Genomic DNA, 21899 nt, shown 5'->3' on the forward strand with positions numbered 1-21899 from the left:
CAAGATTATGAAAATAATAAAGATACTTCGGAAATTAGTGCTTATGTGTAGGAAGAGTACTAAATGGTAAAAAACTTCATATTTAATTAAGGAATAGAAGTGTAATTCGGAATTATAGTAAAACAAATTATGCAGTATTCATAATTTCCATATAAATTATTTTTTATTTGTTTTGTCCCATTTGTTTTGTTACCCCTCCGCAAACGAAGTAGCGGGCACTTCGAAGGTATTTTATATAACTTTATTATACTACAAAAAAACGCTAAATTGACATTACTTTTACACCGAAGAGTTCATTGTAAACATGAGTGGTTATTACCTACACATCATACCACCTCTTCGCCTGAGATTGTATGTGTGTGTGTATATTATAAAGTGACTGTGATTTTTGACATGCCACCGCTTCGTTACCTCATTTTTAAAGCCAACACCCAGATAAACTGGCCCCAAAACGAATCCTTTATTCTGACTTTGTAAAAAATTCAAAAGGAACCAAAAGTAATCTGAATATTTGAATGCATACAACAGAGGACTTAAAGGATAGGGGTTTTTCGGAGAATGTGAAAGAGGATAGAAAATGGCAAAAGCAATCATCATCATCATCGTTGTTGGTGAATGATTGGCAAAGTTCCACAGGAAAGGATAATGGCTACCACAATGAAATGATATTGATTTGAAATCAATTAGGAAAATTGCCCTATTCGTAGAAAAGTTTTTTTTTTGCTAGAAAGTTTTTTTTTGGTTTAATTTTGGAAATTGAAATGGATGAAACGGTAAATACTGAGGGGATTTCTCAGTAGTGAAGGTAAAGAAAATATAGTTTTCGAGATTTGTTCCAAGATTATAATCTTAAGAGCATTATCCTAGTACTGATATTTAAATAGAAGTTAAAATACTGTTATGAGAAGTGTGATTTTTGTTTAAATATTTTTTAAGTGGAAACATTTTTTCAAGGACTTTTTGTCTATCATAAGAGAGGATTTTTTAATTATATTTAAACCAGTGAGCGGAGCAGTATAGTCGGACGGGGCCGACCATATGATACCCTACACAACTTCCACGAAAATCGAACTTTCTATGGTTGTATATTCTGAGCTTGGGCAATATTTCGCGATATCTGCACCCTCTTGACCGACTAGATGTCAACAAATATTTCTAATATTCAGTAGACGAGGGGTATACTTGTCCAGATTCTCTCAACCGTTATGTTGTGATGTTGTGCTTTCAATTGTTGCCTATACATCGACTCGAAAACAAAAACACAAAAAAAATAAGTTTTCGGTCTTCACTTCATCCCAAAATTATTATCTGATCATCACCGAAAATTATAGGCGTTGTCGTTGGGCATAACGGGAATCTCATGGAAAATTACAAAGCGATCAGCGCTATATTTCCGCCCTCTAGTGTGGTAATGGGTTACTAAATAATATATAAATACATAAGCACCTGTAAATATTTAAGTGTTATTCCCACGTTCGAGTACATACAACAATACAATTAGTATCAGTTTAAAGGTCAACCACTCCTCTTCGATACACTATCAAATTCTCGGGTCGATATCCTTTAGGAGTATATATATACGCCATACAATACAAATTTTGTAATTTTTCACACAAAAGTCTGGGTCCCTTTGACCCGCTAAATATTGATCATTTTTTATCTAATCAGGCATGCTTATTCTTTGGCACAATCCCCTTCTCCATGCAAAAATCGCGGTGTTTGGGCCATAATTGCGGCTTCTGGAGCGACCAGAAAAACCGACAAAAATAAATTGTTTGGTCCATTGCATCCCCTAAATATTAACCATTTTTTCCAAAAACAATTGGGGTCTTCATTGGCCAGAACCCATCCTACATGTAAAATTTCGTGAAGATTGGTCCATAACTGTGGCCTGTATCGTGTTTACAAATTATAATGGACAGACGGACGGACGGACACACATGTCTAGATCGACTCAGCTAGTCGAGATATGACGATCGGTATACTTTAAGTGGATCTAGGAGTGGATCTATTTCGAGCGTTACAAACTTTTGGGGCTGCACAAAGCTATAATACCCTGACAACATAGATGTGTAGGGTATAAAAACGTATACTGTAAACGTGTAACAAAACAATTTAAATAAAAAATAATTTTTATATGTGCGTGGACTTTAACTATTTAAAATTGTAGATATTTTTCAAAAACTAATAAAAATGTGACACAAAATCGAGTTCATGGTCTGGGTTAGGAAAATTCTTTTTGGGGATAAACACCCATGGAGAGTATATTACGAACTCAGAATTTTTGGACGTTTTTAGTTTTTGTTGTCCTATTCCATTTTTTCCCGATCCTTGTTAAGAAACGCGTATATCTACGAACATTAATAAATTTCGAATAAATTTCACATATTTAAAACAGTCGGATTCATCTGAAATATTTACCATAAATAAATATTTCCAAGCGTGTAGGGCTTGTGCGCATCTCATTCAATTTGAAAGGCTATTTTCCGAGATGTTGTCTTCTTCTTGATCTTTCCATCGGGGCGTTAACCATCAGTTGGCTCGCTTTTATATACCTTTTGAGCTGGAGCATCTTCATCCATTCTCACAATATGGCCTAGCCAACGTAGTCGCTGCAGTTCGATACGTCTGACTATGTCGATGTCCGATAATTGATGGTATAGCTCATAGTTCATTCCACGACAATATTCACCGTCGACGCAGATCGGTTCATCGATCTTCCGGAGAATTTTTTTCCCAAACACTCCAATGCTTCAGATCCATACAACAGCACGGAAGTAGAAGTTTTCAAGTTTCCGAGTCCACTGGTCGTCTTGCGCGTTGATGCTATCAGATTGCCCTTCTCGCCATTTTCTGCCAGTCCCATAATGGCAGACTCCTTCTCAAATCGTTCAAAGGTGGATGTGACCGTTCGCAATGTTCGACCCATTATGTCGATGTCGTCGGCGAGTAACATATGCTATTTGGTGTTCAGAGTGTCATTTCTGTTCACCTTTGCCTCTTGTATGACCTCTTTCAGCAGGATGTAAAAAAAGTTACACGACAAACTGTCACCTTGTCTGAATCCTAGTTCGGTATTGAAGAGCTCCAAGAGCTCCTTTCCGACTTTAACTGCTGATCTTGTTCCAGTTAAAGTTATCCTGCATAGTCGTACTAATATTGCAGGAATGCCAAACGCAGACATTGCCTTAAACACATCTGAACGGATAGGGCTGCCAAATGTGGCTTTATAGTCGAAGAATAGGTTGAATAGAATAGATGTTGATGTGTTTTTGTGGGTCTTTTCCAGGATCTAGCGCAGAGTGAAAATCTGGTCAATGGTGGATTTGCCAGGCCTGAGCCCGCATTGGTATGGTCCAATAATGTCATTGGCCATTTCATTGGCTTCAGTCGTTCACACACCACGCTAGATAGCACTTTATATGCGATGGGAAGCAGACTCATTCCCCTATAGTTGGCACATATCGTCTTGTCTCCTTTTTGTGCACGGGACACAGTATTCCTAATCTATGACTCAATATGACGGATCTATACATTTTTTAATTGAATTTTTGTTGATTTTTGTTATGTTTTTAATCAACCTATTATACTGTGGCCTGCATTAAGTAGAGCGAGTGAGAATGGTAGCAGGCCATACCAATATGGATATACGATTTTTACTACGCTACATTATTAAAATTTAAAAATATGCCTGTGTATGCCACAAAATTAGGTAACATTACATGCGATCTATTTATAAATGCATCACTTAAAATGCATTTTTCCACAATATATTTTTTTAGGGTTTCTAAGAGGTGAAGGAACCGCAAACACACACCCCATTCTGCAATCACAATCTCACACAGAAAAAAGAGGAAAAAGTACAATTCATAAATTTATAATTTAGTTAAATCCCAGCAAAACAGCGCCAAATCGAATGATGCAGATTTGAATAAGAACCAAACGAAACACAACGACAACACCAACAACAACAAAAATACATGACAGTTCACATTTACGCTGGCTGGTACACTGTGGCGTATAATGGCACTTCTCTTTATTGGATCAATTTAAATTCCGTTTGAGTCCGACATCAAACATAGAATACTCACACTGTCACAAACACACACACGGACAGCCCCACACAGCCACTAACGAACAATAATACATATAGCTGTACGAAACGTGTGAGAAATACGCAAATGATGAATCGCATGAAGTCGCACAAAATTCACAACCATTCACAGACTGCAAAAACGTTTATTTATCTCCGTTTTACAGTTCTCCCAGCCTCAGCTCCGGCCCCGATCCCACCATCCTCATTATCCGGAGGCAGTAATAAGCCATCTATCTATCCACCCACCCACTCCCTCCCTCAGCATAGTAAACAAAGCACGTTTTGTAGTCATCTGTTGGAGGTTTTTCTTTGCTGATGTTGCTGCTGCTGCTTCTTATTCGTCTTTGATGATGATACGGCTCATTCATTCACTCATTCATCCATTGTGTACTTTGCACAGTGAAAAACAAAATTGGGGGGCCAAACAATGAACAAACACAAAAAAAAAAATTATAATAATGGATAAAAGTTTAAGTAGCAATTTAAAGGTGAAGAGAGATAAATAACAATGGATACGCATATATGTTTGTCTGTACTTGTGGGTGTGGTATGAAGGCAATAATTACTTGGAGGCTAGAAATGGTGGAGTGAGGGCTTAGATAATGCAATGTATGTTTATAATATCGAAATTAACCTGCCTTTCTCTGTAGTGTGTTATCTCACAACACGCACCATTTCAAAATATAAGTAGATTGGTGAATTCTTGGTCGATCTAAAACACTGAGGTGATATACCTTCTATTTTAATCCCCATAGCTACTTACAAGCAGTGTTGCCAAAACTTTGTTGAGAAAAAATGCTAGCCTTATTTTTTAAGTTTTGGACGCATTCTCTGGGTTAAAAAATTATGTTTGCCAAAATATTTCTTTTGGCAAAACCCCCCACATAAAGTGGAACGCGAGTTATTTTCGGAATTTTGAAGTGGCTATAAATTGGGTTTCATGATACCCGGTGGATAAATAACTTATTTCCAGAATGTTTCCAACATAGTTTCATGATTTTTACATCGCTGCCATACAATAGCCCCTCTTAATTTCCTAACCCAGGTTTACAACCTGAGTGGCTATGCCATATGTCATATTCACCATATGAAGAAAACGACCATTTGTTAGGAATTTTTGAATACACACCACACAATAAAGTTTGGTCCGACCGAGCTTTATAAGTTGTTTACAGATGCTATGACACATTTTTACAACTGGCAATAATACTTTTCGCATAAAACATAGGGAAAATGCTATTCGTCACAGTGAAATCGAACTAAAATAAAAATGCTAAAAAAAGTGCTACGTGCTAGGTCACTTTTTAAAGAGCTAAATCTAGCACTAAAAGTGCTAAATTGGCAACACTGCTTACAAGTTAAAATTTGATTCATATTGTGGCTTGTTATGCCAAAGTCATATAAAATGTGTGACTGTGTGTGTAATGTTTTGAAGAATATAGAAAAATATATTCTAAAATCCCTTTGTTTAAAGATGAATTTTACAACATTGGTAAGAAGAAATTTATGATTTGTGGATGAAACAATATCAACTTGATTTTGTAAAGAAAACCTGACATTCCACTAATTTTTCGTGTTTTTGAAAAATTTTACAAATATGTAAAATCAAAAGAATGACTTGTTGTATTTGTTATTATTTATTCTGACATTATAGCCCACAAGGCATACAACACTTTACTTTCCCAGTGGATAAAAAATTATTTTGCAAGTAGTAACACCTTTGCCTCTTGTATGACCTCTTTCAGCAGGATGTAAAAAAAGTCACACGACAAACTGTCACCATGTCTGAATCCTCGTTCGGTATTGAAGAGCTCCTTTCCGACTTTAACTGCTGATCTTGTACCAGTTAAAGTTATCCTGCATATCCGTACTAATTTTACAGGAATGTCAAACGCAGACATGGCTTTAAACACATCTGAACGGATGGGGCTGCCGAATGCGGCTTTATAGTCGAAGGATAGGTGGAATGTGTCGATGTGTTTTTCGTGGGTCTTTTCCAGGAGAGCAGAGTGAAAATCTGGTCAATGGTGCATTTGCCAAAAATTGTTCAGTCCTGGAGTATATATCATATGTCTTTTTTTTAATAATTTCAAAGACACAACTTCAAAAAATCGAATATTTTCCCAGAATATTTTGTAGTCCCTGGACACCATAAATATTAAATTTACTAAATCATTAAAATTGAGAAAATTGAGGCGTATCGTTATAACATTGCCAATAATTTGTATATTCCCTTCACTGTAAGGTGGAGTTTATATTAAAGTTGTCATGCCGTGATATCATACAATGATATATCGGTCTACGTTTTTGTATAGGTCCGTACAAGGGTATTTTATATTTAGGGATTTTGGCACGGTTTTCCAACGATTTGGCTGTAATTTGGTATTTTGTGTTTTCATTGGGTAACACATCCTCATACCAAAAACCAGGCCGACTATATGATACCCTTCACCACTTTGGGTATATTCTACATATGTATCCTAACAGACATCGCTTTTTGAAAGGAACATTGATATGAAATTTAACTCATATGATCTCAAATATGTGATCTTAATCTATAAGTGACCGACTAACATCAGTAAATACACATCCCCTTCTACAACCTATGATAAACTCAATTTCATTCGGGCAGATTTAGAGTCGTATGCGTACAATGGGACACATTTATATACACTGATTTATAGCAAACATAATAAACGCTATTCGGTATGACCCTCTGTTGTTATTCTTAATCAGACCGGTTCGAAATACATATGGAAGCTATATGTGCATCTGCACCAATTTCAACAAAACGCAATAACGTCATTCTAGTCTCAATTTGATACATTGCACTATGGGCCAGAGATCCCATTTTTTTACCATAATTAGATCAGTGGGCTTATGAGAAATAAATAAAAAATCCGGTTTCAGCACATTGTACAAAATTGTGTGACAATCGCACCAACTTTGGGTCGCACAATGCACAGTTTACATAAAATCGGACTCAATTCAGTACTCTATGCCAAATTTCGTGGAAATCAAAATATATACGGGCTTTGGTGCACCATTTACATTAAATCGGAAAAAATATATATGGGAGCTTTTTCTAAACCTGAACCGATTTTGACAAAACTTAACACACATTATTCCAGACTTCATTAAGTATGCTATGACAAAGATCGTGCAATCGTGTAGGATATATAGGAACTTTAGTGCACCATTTACATGACGAAAATATATATGGGAGCTATATCTAAATCTGAACTGATATTCACGAAGCTAAACACAAATCACTGTAGAATTTATTCAGTACGCTGTGTGAAAACTCGTGCAAATTGAGAGCTATATCATGGGAGCTTAGAACCGATTTTCCCAATTTCAATAGGGTCCTTTCTTGGGCCAAATAAATGAGCTGTGCCAAATTTCATCCAATTTGGATCATAAATGCATCCTGTACTTTGTTTACAATTTAACATTAACAGACGGACGGTCGGACATGGATAAATCGACTCAGAAAGTGACTCTATGCATATTCTCAAAAGGAACCATGGATCTATCTCGTTTCCTCTTGCCTATTACAAACATATGCACAAAGACATAATGCCCTGTACCACAGTGTTATGAAGGGTATACAAATTATCAATACTGCCCCATCCTTTAAAATAGCCCCCATATAACGTTACCTCCAAAAAATCCGATATTTTTAAGAGTTTGGGTAGGTTATTGAATTCAAATTGGGTAACAAATCTTCTTACCAAAAATTTTAATATTGGCCCACTTTTCACGATAGCCTAATAAAACCATAACCAAATATATATTCGAAAGTATTCCTACTTTATTATACCTATGTATCGTTATCAATTGGCATGCACTTTTTCTCAGGTTTTATTTAAAATATAGAATACAAAACAATAAATTAATCTAATTTTCACTCTCTATTTAATATCTTTGCATGTCACCCTCAAACACAGTCTATCGTTGGTCAGGTCAGTCAGTCATCGTTCATTTAATAACAATAACAATTTTAATAGAACCAAATAAACAAACAAATCCAAAGCTTTTGGATTAGCAAGCGTAGAAAGAAACAACAACAACTACTGCAACAAAAGAGAAACATTCCAAAGAGGAGATCCATTCCCTATAAGAGCTGAGCAGAGGAACTACGTCAACAACAAATACCGGAGAGAAGGAGAACAAGAAATTACATTTGTGGCTATATTTTACGCGACAATATATCACCGACATCATAAACACCATTCAACGTTGATTCAGTTTACAAAATGCCATTAATCAGCTTAGCTCGTTCGCGTGCGACATCGTCGTCATCATCGCCAACACCATCGACGACAACAAAATTCCTCACCACCAACACCATTGCCTTGGTGCTGCTGTTGACATCATTCGCCCTGCTTGGCTGGCAACCAGCAGCAGCTCAGGGCAATCAAACGCCACAACAAGTTTGTCCCGAGCATAGTGAAATTGCTCCCTGTGTCTGTAGCGTTAAGAAGAATGGCCTGGATATTCTGTGCGAAACGACCGATTTGTCGCACATCACCAAATCGATGAGCACGTTGAAGGGTAAAAGCCCCATCATTTTCTATTTGAAATTGCGCCACAACAATTTGCCAAAACTTCAGGGTTTCCTATTTTTGGCATTGGATATTCGTCATTTGACAATTCACAACAGCAGTTTGGCAGCCATCGAGGAGAATTCTCTCAGCTCTTTGGGTGAGTATTGAAAAACGAAGAAAAAAAGAAATATTACAATAAGTAGTTTTGAAGCGGGAAGTCCATAGCATTTTTATATAGGGAGTCATTAAAGACAAGCTGAAGGGTAGGGAGTCTCTATAGACGAACTGAAGGGAGTATTTATAGACGAGCTAAATGCATTTTTAAAGGTAAGCTCAAGGGAGTCTTCATAAGTAAACTGAAACTCAAGAGGCCTTTAAAGAAGAGCTGGAGCTCAGGGAGTCTTTATAGACGAGCTGAAGCTCAGGGAGTCTTTATAGGCTAGCTGAAGCTCAGGGAGTCTTTATAGGCTAGCTGAAACTCAGGAAGTCTTTATAGGCTAGCTGAAACTCAGGAAGTCTTTATAGATAAGCAGAAGCTCAGGGAGTCTGTATAGACGAGGTGAAGCTTAGGAAGTCTCTATAGACGAGCTGAAGCTTAGGGAGTCTCTATAGACTAGCTGAAGCTCACGGAGTCTTTATAGACGAGCTGAAGCTCAGGGAGTCTTTACAGGCTAGCTGAAGCTCAGGAAGTCTTTATAGATGAGCTGAAGCTCAGGGAGTCTCCATAGACGAGGTGAAGCTTAGGAAGTCTCTATAGACGAGCTGAAGCTTAGGGAGTCTCTATAGACGAGCTGAAGCTCACGGATTCTTCATAGACGAGCTGCAGCTCCGGGAGTCTTTGTAGACAAGTTGAGGGAGTCTTTATAGGCTCAGGTAAGCTCAGCGAGTGTTTATAGACTTACTGAAGGATTCTTAATAGACGCTCAAGGAGTCTTTATAGACGAGCTGGAGCTCAGAGAGTCTTTATTAACGAGCTGGAGCCCAGAGAGTCTTTATAGACGAGCTGAACATCAGGGAGTCTTTGTAGGCGAACTGTAGCTCAGGGAGTATTTATAAAGTAGCCTTCTTTATATACGAGCTGAAGCTTATGGAATCTCTATAGGCGAGCTGAATATCAGGGAGTCTTTATAGACTAGTTAAAGCTCAGGGAGTCTTTATAGCTCAGGGATTCTTCTTAGACGAGCTGCAGCTCCGAGAGTCTATATAGACGAGTTGAGGGAGTCTTTATAGGCGCAGGTAGTTCAGCGAGTCTTTATAGACTTACTGAAGCTCAGGGAGTCCTTATAGACGAGCTGAAGCTCAGGGATTCTTAATAGACGATTTGAAGCTCAGGGAGTCTGAGAGCTGGAACTCAGAGAGGCTTTATAGACGAGCTGGAGCTCAGGAAGTCTTATAAAGGAGCTGATGAGCATTTTTATAGACGAGCGAAATAGAGTATTTACGGCGAATTACTGTCATTGTTGAGGAGCGGAAAGCCCGTGATTCATTCGCGATGTGCTGTGGGCCCAAATATATTTTTCGACGAACTAGAAGCCTGGGTTTGGTTTGACTTCAATATCATGTTTTTTTCTTTATTTTTCATTTCAGGTAAGGGTCTCACTCAATTGGATGTTTCTCTTAATCAAATGAAAACCGTGCCCTCGACGGCCTTAAAACATCTCTATCATCTGTTGATTTTAAATCTGAATCATAATAAAATTACCGTGATCCATAATAATGCCTTTGAGGGTCTGGATACTTTGGAAATTCTTACACTTTACGAGAATAAAATCAACAATGTCGAACCGGAAGCCTTCCGGGGTTTAGAAAAGTGAGTAGACCCACATTTGATATTAAAAATAAAATCAAATATTTTCTCTATATTCCAGGAAACTCAAACGTTTGAATTTGGGTGGCAATGAATTGACCATGGTACCACAACAGGCCCTCTCAATTTTGGACAACTTAAAGAAATTGGAAATTCAAGAAAATAAAATTAAAATTATTCGTGAAGGTGATTTTGCAGGTAAGTTTTTAGATCTACCCCTTTCCTATGCAAGATTCATATCTTTCCTCTCCATTTGCAGGTCTTGAAAATTTGGATTCCTTGATATTGGCTCACAACATGATAACCTCGGTCCCGGCAAATGTATTCTCACATCTCAGTCTATTGAATTCTCTGGAATTGGAGGGCAATAAAATTTCCACAATTGACAAGGATGCCTTTAAGGGATTGGAAGGTTTTTATGATCTAAATTAGTGGACTCATGTTTTGAAGAAACTGTCTTCTTAAATTCTATTTTATTTATTTCAGAAAATCTGCAATATCTCCGTTTGGGTGATAACAATTTACAAGCCATACCCAGTGAGGCATTGAGACCATTACATCGTCTGCGCCATTTGGATTTGAGAAATAATAATATTAGCGTTATTAGCGATGATGCCTTCACTGGTTATGGCGATTCCCTGACCTTTTTAAATCTGCAGAAGAATGAGTAAGTTGAACATGAAATGAACGTAAGATCAAGTTTTTTGTTGAATGCTACTTTGATACTGTTGGAGCACTAGAGATAGTTTCGAACATACAATTAAGTAGTTACTTGAACGGAAAAAAATGCAGAATCCCGACAATCCTGAGAATGCTTTCTTATCCTGTAAAGTTTTTCATTATGTGACATGAGGTCTAGACATTTTTCAATAAATGCCTTGAGTATTTATATAAAGAGTATTTATAGACTATCTGAAGGGAGTCTTCATAGATGAGCTGCAGAGAGTCTTAATAGACATGCTCAAGGGAGTCTTTATAGATGATCTGAAGGGATCCTTTATGGGCGAAGTGCAGGGAGTCTGCGTACACGGGATGAAGCTAGATTTTTTATTCAGTTTGTCTATAAAGAATCTCTTCCTCTCGCCAATAAATACTTCATACACTTCGCATATAAAATCTCGCTTCGCCCGTGAACGCCCGTATGGTCTCTAGACGAACAGAAGAGATTCGAATAGACGAGTTGAGGAGAATTTTCATAGACGAACTAATGTGAGTCTTTGTAGATATTCGGAAGAGAGTCCTTATAGGCTTCTATAAAAACTAAAACTATAATGTTCTAGACGAACTGGAAGGCAGACATAGATGAAAATGTGATTATTTCGAAAAAAAAATTAATGCGTTATCCTGCGATTTTTTTTTTTTGTGTGCAAATTTTATATAGGACAAAAATGGACCTGGGTTCCTTGAACATTTTTTTATTAACAAAAAGACCTCGGTTAGTGTGAAATTTTTTCTTTTACAGTAAAATTGGATCGATGGATCGGAGAAATTTTTCCTAAGAAAACCTCTAATTTTTTTCCATAAAAATGGGGGTGTGTTGAAAAATTTTTCTTTAAAAAAATTTGACTTGGGGTCTTAAAATTTGTACTTTTTTCTGTACCAAAATTGGACCACGAGTCCCGCAAATTTTTATATATAGCAAAATATTTGACCTTGGGTTCTATTATTTCTCTAGCTAAAATTTGAACATGAAGTCCTGCATATTTTTTTCTAAAGCAAAAAGTTAGACATGGTAACCTACGATTTTTTTCTATAGCCAAAATTAGGTCTGGGGTCCTGCGATTTTTTTCTATACCAAAAATGGTCTGGGGTACTGCGAATTTTTTTCTATAGCAAAATATTGCGATCTTTATAGGTAAAAAATAGTGTAGCTCTAAAGCGAATGAAAAAAATAGAGCTGTGGGAATTTTTCTCTATAGAAAAATATGACACCTGTGGTTCTGTGAAAAAAAGACACCTGTGGTTCTGTGAATTTTTTTCTATAGAAAAATATGGAACCAGGGGTTCTGTGAGTTTCTTCTATAGAAAAAATGAGACCTTAGGTTCTATAGAAAAACCCAAACCTGAGGTCCTATAGAAAAAAGGAGACCTAAGTCCTGCGACTTTTTTCTGTAGAAAAAAATAAGACCTGAGTTCCTACGATTTGTTCTCTACAGAAAAAAATTCGCAAGAACACAGGTCTCATTTTTTCTATAGAAAAACATTCGCAGGATCTCAGGTCTCATTTTTTCTCTAAAGAAAAAAATTCGCAGGATCTCAGGTCTCATTTTTTTCTCTATAGAAAAAATTCGCAGACCTGTGTCCCAGCGAAATTTTTGCTATAGAAAAAAAGACACCTGTGGTGAGGCCTAAGTCCTGCGAATTTGTTTTCTGTAGAAAAAAATGAGGCCTGTGTTCCTGTGATTTGTTTCTATAGAAAAACTGATACCCATTTACCTTTGATTTTTTTCTATCGAAAATATTAAACTTGTTCGCTAAAGATAACAATGTGCAGGACCTCTGCTTCAATTTTTTTTTTCTATAACAAAAATTTGGACACGACGTTCAGTGATTTTTTTCCATAATAAACAATTGGACGATAGGACCAGCATTTTTTCTATAGCAAAACATTGAACCAGATGTCATACAAATTGTTATCTACAGCGTTGGATAATAATTGGTATGACATCTGGTCTGAGACCTTTGGTCGTGCGAATATGTATATATAGCGAAAATTGTTCAATAAAAAATAATACCTCTGTTTTTTTCTGTAGAAGAAATGAGACCTGTGGTTCTGAGAATTTTTTTCTATAGATAAAAAAGGGACCTGTGGTCCTTTGATTTTGTTTCTATGGAAAAAATGTGGCCTGTGGTCCTGTGATTTTTTTTTTTTTTTAAAGAAATGGCACCAATGTCCTTGTGATGTTTTAGAAAAAAATTAGACCTATACATTAGTGAAAATACTTTGAGGCTGAGAAAGAAAATCTAACCTCACAAATATTTTTATAATTTGAAATAATAATTACTTCCTTCTTTTTCAAGGAATATTTGTGTCTTATCCTTAAAAATCCTACAAGAATATATGTTCTTTTCCCATTTAACAATTATTTCTTTTAGTATCAAGGTATTACCTAGCATGATATTTGAAAATTTAAATTCCCTGGAAACATTAAATATTCAAAATAATAAATTAACCCGTTTGCCACAAGACATCATGGAGCACATTATCGATACCCTGAGAATAATTGATATAACAGGCAAGTTTTCTAAACGACAACCTCCCCCCAAAAAAAATATCCTTAATGACACGCACCCTACTTTCAGATAATCCTTTGGTGTGCTCCTGTGAGCTAACCTGGTTCCCCAAACTTCTGCAAGATCTCAAGAACAAGGACGATGAAATGGCTCAGAAAAAGAAACCCATCTGTCATATGCCCGTGGAGAATCGGGACTATTTCGTACAGTCGATGCCATTGGAGAAAATGCACTGTGCCGGTCTGTCGTCCAGTGAAGCAAGTGATTTACTGGACACAAATGGTGTGTTGTTATGGCGTTTACTGCCAGTAAATATGCTTGTGACGTTTTTGTGTACTTTTTAAAGGAATCATGTGGTGGAAGTGGTAAACGATACGACAAAATTTAACGACTATCGCGATACTGAACATTTTTTGTACGACTACTACTCTACGACTCTATTCTCTACATATGTGTGTGAGACACCAAAACAAAACGAAACATGAAATATTGCAAAATTGCTAAAAAAAAAAGATTTGCAAAAATATGAAAACAAAAATATTAGGCATCACAAGAACAACAACAACAACAGCATCAAACAGACAAGTGTTATACGCAAAGAAACGTATAGGAAGAAACAATTACATATCAGTAACAAAAATTACAGACTAGAAAATTCTACAACAACAACAACATCCAGAAAAAAAAACAAATTAATATAAGTACGCGCATTGCTATTTCTTTTTTTGGGGTTTTTTTATATGGAAAAAAGAAATAAGCATTAAATTAGAAAAAAAAGGGCTATAAGATATACATATAACCCTTTTATATATTTATATTAGTATATGTATGTAAGACAACTGTTGAAGACAAACACACACACACTAACATTTTACTATTTATATATATGTGTAATTAATTGTAAGGATTTTTGAATTATTTTTTGTATTTCCAATGTATTTTTTTATTTATTATAATACATCTAAATGTATTTATCAATCAAGTAACTTCTAGGGATAAATGGTTGCAAACATTTTTTGAAAACAAAAACAAAACGTGGAAATCTATAAAAAAAATCTACACTATATCGAAAACATATCACTAGAGTTTAGGGCCATTTTAGGTCAATACAAAAGAAAGGAGTTAACTGGGAAAATGGACTTTTTTGTAGCATACTTTTAGGCAAACGAAAAATATTATTTAATATATTTTTTAAACTAAATTTAATTTATAATAAATTTAAATCTATTCGAATATCTCCTACAATATTTATTGGAAAAAATGTTTCTATAATTTAAAGGTTAATTTTTTTATTTAATTATTTTATTTTTAAATAATGATGATCAAATGATTTATTATATAGGAATAACTGTGGATAAAAATAATTTTGTTTGGTTCAAAGAAATATCATAAATATACAATATGTTTCTATCAAAAAATGTAGACTAAACGCTATCTACAAAAAAAGTCCATTTAGCCATTTATAAGAACAAAACTATTTTTTCTGAGCTTCTTACCACATAAAAGATATATCAAATGTTAAACAAGACACCCATTCTACGCAAAATACTATTTCTACAAAAAGAAAAAAAACAATTATAACCACCTGCTTCTGAACCAATGTTGTGTTAAAATAATATTAACTAATTTTATTTTTTGAAATCTTTTTAACAAGGATATTGAAGCAAAATATCATACCAAAGAGGGTTTCCAAGGATGTAAACGAATATCAGATCATTAAACATCCGTGAAATTAAATAGTCATTATTTTTATATTGTTGTTGAATTTTCCATCAAAATGTGGATTTGCAGGATATAAAATTCGTTTGGGTATAAAATTCGTTATATTTCGAAAGATTAAATCTTAAACCTTATATAGAGATCCAGAAACAAAAAAATTATATTAAATTTTATTGATACAAATTCCTTGAATATGAGTTTAAAAAAGAAATCAAATGTAGCCATAGGCTTAGATCTTTTAAAACTCGTTTTTTTTAATTGTTACAATAGGTCGGCATTTTTCCAATATATTTTGTCCAAGTCTTGGCACGGATATTATTTAGACTTGACAAATATTTTTTCAAGAATTAAAAAGTATTTTATTTACATCTGCGCCTTTGTTTAAACATGCAAAAAAAATTGGAAAAATCAGCGACTATCGAAGACGCAAAAAACCATTATAAAAAATCCACGCCTAACATTAGGCCTAAAAAATGTTTTTAAACAATCCATGCCTAAAATTAGGCTTGAAAAAATCATTAAAAGCAATGATGCATTACATGCCGTTAGTTCCCCAGGGCAAAAAATTAAAAGAGGCTTTGTCACCAACGAAACATACTTTGAAAGAGCTCTGGGATGACTGCAGGCTTATCTCTTAGCCGTTTATGGTATTGGTCATAAACGGCTAAGCCTGCATGCCTGCATGTTTTTATAAGCCTAGCAGGTCAGACTCATTCATAGCGGAAGAACACCCTAATATATGGTTTAAATATACAGGATTTATAAATTATTTGTCTTCTTCATAAAAAAATTTTGTCCAAGTCAAGATGCAGATATGATTTAGGCTTCAAAAAAATTGTTTTCAAGTCTAAAAAATATATTTTTAATATCTGCGCTTTTGTTTAAACATGAAAAAAATATTTGTAAAAATCTAAGGCTATCGAAGACATGCATATTTTTAAATTATATTCTTAAAGTAGGCCTGAAAAAATATTTATAATAAATCCATTGATAAAATTTTTTTGAAAAAAATCCAACCTGTAACGAGGTGCGTTGTTTTCTCCCTTGAAATTCTTTAGTGGGCGCCAATTGCAGATAGTTTTGGCCTTCCGGATTTAAAGCATTGGCATACCATTAACTGCATTAGCGTCAGCAATACCTTCAACAACCTGGTATGTCGTTATAGCCGATATAAATTCTTCACTTTCACTGAACATCGTTCGCCATTGTATCGTGCTGAACAGCCGCTGAATGAACCACACTTTTCACTGGATTTACTTACAGCACTCAAAAGACTTTCAAATTGTTCAGTGGTAAGCGAAACCATGTTTGTACTTCTTTGTAACCGGTCGCTTTTGCGTAACCCTTCTGCAATAACCTCTTTATTCATAGAGTTCGATGATTGAGACAGGATGTTCCTTATCTTGTTAATCAGAATGAACAAAAATCGAGATTTATATAATTATAATTCTTGTCCACGGCTTTTCTTGGCGCTGATCCGACCTCACACGTTGGGCGTCAATTTGTAACGAGGTCCGTTGTTTTCTCCCATGAAATTCTTTAGTGGGCGCCAATTGCACATAGTTTTGGCCTTCCGGATTTAAACGCGAAATGGTTTGCAAAAGAACGATTCTTTATTTAACAAAACAAAGTAATAACGTAGACGGGAACAATCTATGAAAACCGAATGAATAGAATATATGTAATGATATTAGGATAAAAGGCAACGGCGACCATCGTCACCACGTGTACACATTTATATTCATATCAAAACATTTTCCAATAATCGAAAGAGGGAAACAATAGGAAATGGCTGCGAATGGCTACCACGTGTTCCAATTGCTCCACTATTCAAATTATTGAACTATCCTATCCAACCTATGAAAACAGAATGAATATTGTTCGTTATGGAAGCTCCTTATATAGGACTTTTCAAAAACAAATGTGACAAAATTTACAACAACAATATTTTACAAAGGTTCTGTTTCCAATAAATTACAAAATTATTTAAAGTAGTTTTGAGCAAAGTAAAAAGTAATAAAATATTTGTGATATTGTAAAAAACGCTACTGCTACAAACGCCAATATTAGGCTGAAAAATATTTTCCAGCCTAATATAAGGCCTGAAAAAACTATTCTTTAAAAATCCACGCCTAATATTAGACCTGAAAGAAATATTTTTAAAATTCACGGCTAAAATTAGATATTTGAAAATTTCTTGTAAAAATCTGGGCTTCAAATTACGCTTAGATTAGATTTGAATAAAATATTTGTAAAAACCCAAACCTAAATTTAGGCCTTTGATATAAAATTAGGCATGAAAAAATATTTTTAAAAAGTCCACCCCTAAAATTAGACTTTTTTAAAATTAGTCTTCTAAAAATATATTCAAAAACCAGAGCTAAAAGTAGACATTTGAAAAATTTAAAAATCTAGGCCCAATTTAGACTTTTGAGATATATTAAAAAATCCCTCATTAAAATTAGATTTTGATAAAATATTTGTAAAAATCCAAGCCTAAAAATAGGCTTGGAAAAATAAGTTTAAAAAATCCATGCCTATATTTAGGTTTTAATTTTTTTTTTCTTTAATCCAAGCCTAAAATTAAGCTTGGATTGGAAAAATATGTTTTAAAAATATACACGCCTTAATCGATGTTTGAAAAAATATTTTAAAAAAATACCAGCCTAAAATTAGGCTTGAAAAATATTGTTATAGCAAAATAGTCAGGCGTCATCCCAGTTTGTTGTTTTTATAAAAACAACTATTTATTAGTGGGGAAAGTATGACATTTTTTAAAAAAATCCACGACTAAACTTAGATTTTTTATCCTATTTCCAATCGAGTTTTTTTACATTAGGAATGGAAATATAGTGTTAAAAACTACAACACCCGTGTGATCCTGGTATGATCAGAAATGTATCAATGCTAGTTTTGTTGTATAAGGCGAATAATGGAAGTCGTTCTACTCGATGCTGCTCTATTGTGCTCTAATGGTTCCTCAGCCTTAACAACCGGGTGTTCAAAAATTCCCTCGCGAATGAATCAAAATACATTCTTTTCGTTTTGTGCTCATTTTAAGAATGAATCTATGGCAGGCATGCTTACCCATATACGCTACCGTAACTGAGGGTCGATGGGTAAACACATTTTCTCTTTCTTTCTCTTTACGTCAGTCGTTTGTAATAGTGAATTCTCAGTTACGCTCGCACACACTTGCTCTCTATTTAATTTTGCCCAACACTGATTTATGGCGATAAATTCTTTACCAAACGAGCATTCGCCAAAGAATGTTCGCACACACATAACAAAGGAGTGAGAGCACACAACAACTTTCGTTCGTTTCGCTTGGTGGTTGAAATTCTTTCTGACATTCTCTCACGAATGAAAACAACCATTCCCGAATTCTCGCAAATGCTCAAAACGGCAACAACAATAACAACAAACGTACGTGAACTCAATAGTTGTTGGAAATGTGTTTTGTTATTCCACACATACACATTATTTCGTTGTTTGTGTGTTTGCTTTTTAAAAGAATGTTCTTCAGCAACAAATGCTCGCGAAATAATGAATCGACGACGCTTGCAGCGAAATTTTATCGTTCGTAAATTTATCGTACAATGCGAACATTCGCGAGAGAATGCAAATGCTCGTCCATTCATTGTAACTGTATCATTCGCGATAAATTGAAACCATTCGAATTCTCGCCCGTGAGCTATCGTGAGAAAGAATGCTCACGGGCACCCTGCTTTAGGTTTAAACACAAAGTATCCTTCAAATATCGTTTCTGGGTCTCTGGTTGGCTGAATGGAAGGGAATTTCAGATTTAGTTCAATTTGTACCAATTCTCACAAAACATTCAGAGTAAATTCAATGCAGCGATGGGACAATATTTAGGGATCAATCGGATCAAATATACATATGTGTGATTGATCCAAATGAACTTTCAGATACTATTTTTTAGTGATCTTAGTTTGGTCATTAGTTAATAAAAGGAATTACCAATGCCTTTACATTTCATTGATTTGGACAAAAGACCACTTTTTTGATAAAGCTTTCATTGACTATCAGCAAAATTATCAACATTTAAAATACCACGTCATGTCACAATGACAGTCCCGCCCAACAGGTATTATACAATTTTTCCCTAACATTAGTTCCGTTCCAGAACCCAAAAGAATCTACTCATTTTACATATTTTGCAACTTTTTACTCGAAAACTGTTCGTCAACCCACAAAACTGGTAGGTAAAACATTGAATCAAATTTAAGAGAGCACAAAACAAAATGGCGTTCTCTTTGTAAACTTTTTACTCGAGAAATTTGGCCGAGTAAAAATGGTAAACAGGAACTTTTCAAATTATTTTGTACTCTGAGAGCAATTTTGAAATGTTTCCCTTTTACTACGCCCTTCTTACATGTTATTCAAAACATATCAAATGTAATTCGAGAATTCCATTTGTAATTCACAACATATAATTTGCAATTCCAGAATTCCATTTGCAATTCACAACATATCAGCTGTAATTCGAGAATTTCATTTGTAATTCCTAGAATACCTTTCGAAATTCATAGAATTCCATTTGAAATTCATAAACTTCCATTTGAAATTCCAAGTATTTGCGTTTGAAATTCATAAAATTCCACTTGAAATTAATAAAATTCCATTTGAAATTTAAATAATTCCATTTGAAATTCTTAACATTTGATTTGAAATACATAACATTCCATTTGTTTTTCATAACATTTAATTTAAAATTCGAAAAATATTATTGGTAACACAAAAGGAATATGTATGAATTTGAAATGAATTTTTATGAATTACAACTTAGATTTTATGAATTACAAGTGAAATGTTATGAATTTCAAATTGGATTCTTTGAATTTCAAATGGATTTCTTTGAATTTCAAATGAAACTCTACGAAATTCAAATTGAAATATTCGAATTACGAATGAAATTTTTTAAATTTCAAATGTAATTTTTTGAATTTCATACGAAAAGTTTAAAATTACAAATGAAATGTTGTGAATTACAAATTACATACTCGAATTACAAGTGAAATGTTATGAATTGCAAATTAAGTTTTCGAATTATTCTCGAATTGCAATTGAAATGTTTTGAATAACATTTGAAAAAGGTGTAGATTTACAGTACTGGAACAGATCAATTATTTTTATCAAGTTTTTTAAGTAAATAAAAAACAAGGTAATTTCGATATATTGTGTCAAAGTAATTTATTTTCAAACGCCGTAAATTATAGCGAAAGTATATCTTTTCGGATTTTTTTTTTATTTTTACAGCTACAGTCTAATTTATAATTCCTACAACTATCAACGGTACAGTTGGTTTTTTGCGAATATTTAAATTTTTCAATTCAATATCATTTAATGTTTCCCATTATTTCCCATTATTGGAAACTTTAACAAAATAATATTTAAAATAAAATGTTTTCCCGAATTTTTACAACAAACCCTCCTCATATAATAAAATATTTGATATAAACATTACGCTAACCGGTACAAAAAAATCACATGGAATTAATAATTAATAAAAATAAACAATATATTTAAAGAAAATAAATGTTATCGTTGTTGTGAAATACAATCATTGAAGTATTGTTTATGTTTTTTTTTTGTTTTTACTCTAATAAAAATCTAAAGCGTGTTTTGGAAAAAGTTTAGAGTAATTTTATAAAAACCAAAAATCTATATACATTTAAATCTTAATGTTTATAAATAAGTGTAAGAAAAAAAAACTATATGCACTCGAAAATTCATTGCAGATGGTTTTGAAATGTTTATTTTTTTTTCAAAAATATCTAAAAAAAAATCACACAATTGTTTTTCTCTACAGATCAGCAGTCAAATAATGCTTGAGAAAAAATATTACTTTTTTATAAAATAAGAACTGATTTAAAGGAAAATTTATATTTAATACGTGGTTTGTAGCTCATTTGAAAACCAAAAAATGGAAAATTAAAAAAAAATACTATTTTTGAAGATATATTATAAGAAATGCTATTAGCTTAAAAAAACAAACAAAAAACATACATATCATCTCGAAAAGAAATTTTGAAAAAAAAACCTAAAATTAAACGAAACATATCATCTTAAGTGCCACAGGAATAAAACAGCAAACAAAAACATGTAAGAAAATATAACGGGGCTTTTTAAGAAGCAAAAAAAACAAGAAAACTAAAAGCAAATATTTTAAAACAAAATGAAAAAAATCTTTATAAAAAAATTACTATTTTTTGTAAGTTTATTTTTTCAACAAATTTATGAAAAAAAAATATTTTTATATTATATTTATTTGTATAAAACATTTACTTTTATATAATTTTTGATTTACATTATAATAAAACACAAAACCTTCTAAATTATTTACTATTTATCTGCCATATAAGCACATATCAAAGGGTCAGCATGTACAAGAATATGGCGGAATTAGCAAATAATTATATATAGGTTTAATGCAATTAAGTTCCTTTTTTATAAAATAATAATTAATTTT

The 21899-nt window shown here is 33.8% G+C and overlaps 1 protein-coding gene across 1 annotated transcript; it reads left to right on the forward strand.

The window, feature by feature from the left end:
• Positions 1–8311: 8311 nt before the first annotated feature.
• Positions 8312–14058, forward strand: LOC133326265 (insulin-like growth factor-binding protein complex acid labile subunit). Its single transcript, XM_061534947.1, has 7 exons — positions 8312–8803; positions 10234–10456; positions 10515–10651; positions 10713–10865; positions 10940–11120; positions 13550–13689; positions 13757–14058. The coding sequence occupies exons 1-7, from the start codon at positions 8356–8358 to the stop codon at positions 14029–14031; spliced, it is 1557 nt and encodes a 518-aa protein (XP_061390931.1). The 5' UTR covers positions 8312–8355; the 3' UTR covers positions 14032–14058.
• Positions 14059–21899: the final 7841 nt, after the last annotated feature.

This window comes from Musca vetustissima, unplaced genomic scaffold, assembly GCF_032173495.1.
Source record: "Musca vetustissima isolate MV318-11 ecotype Yass unplaced genomic scaffold, APGP_CSIRO_Mvet_v1 utg15341, whole genome shotgun sequence".
NCBI classification, from domain to species: domain Eukaryota; kingdom Metazoa; phylum Arthropoda; class Insecta; order Diptera; family Muscidae; genus Musca; species Musca vetustissima.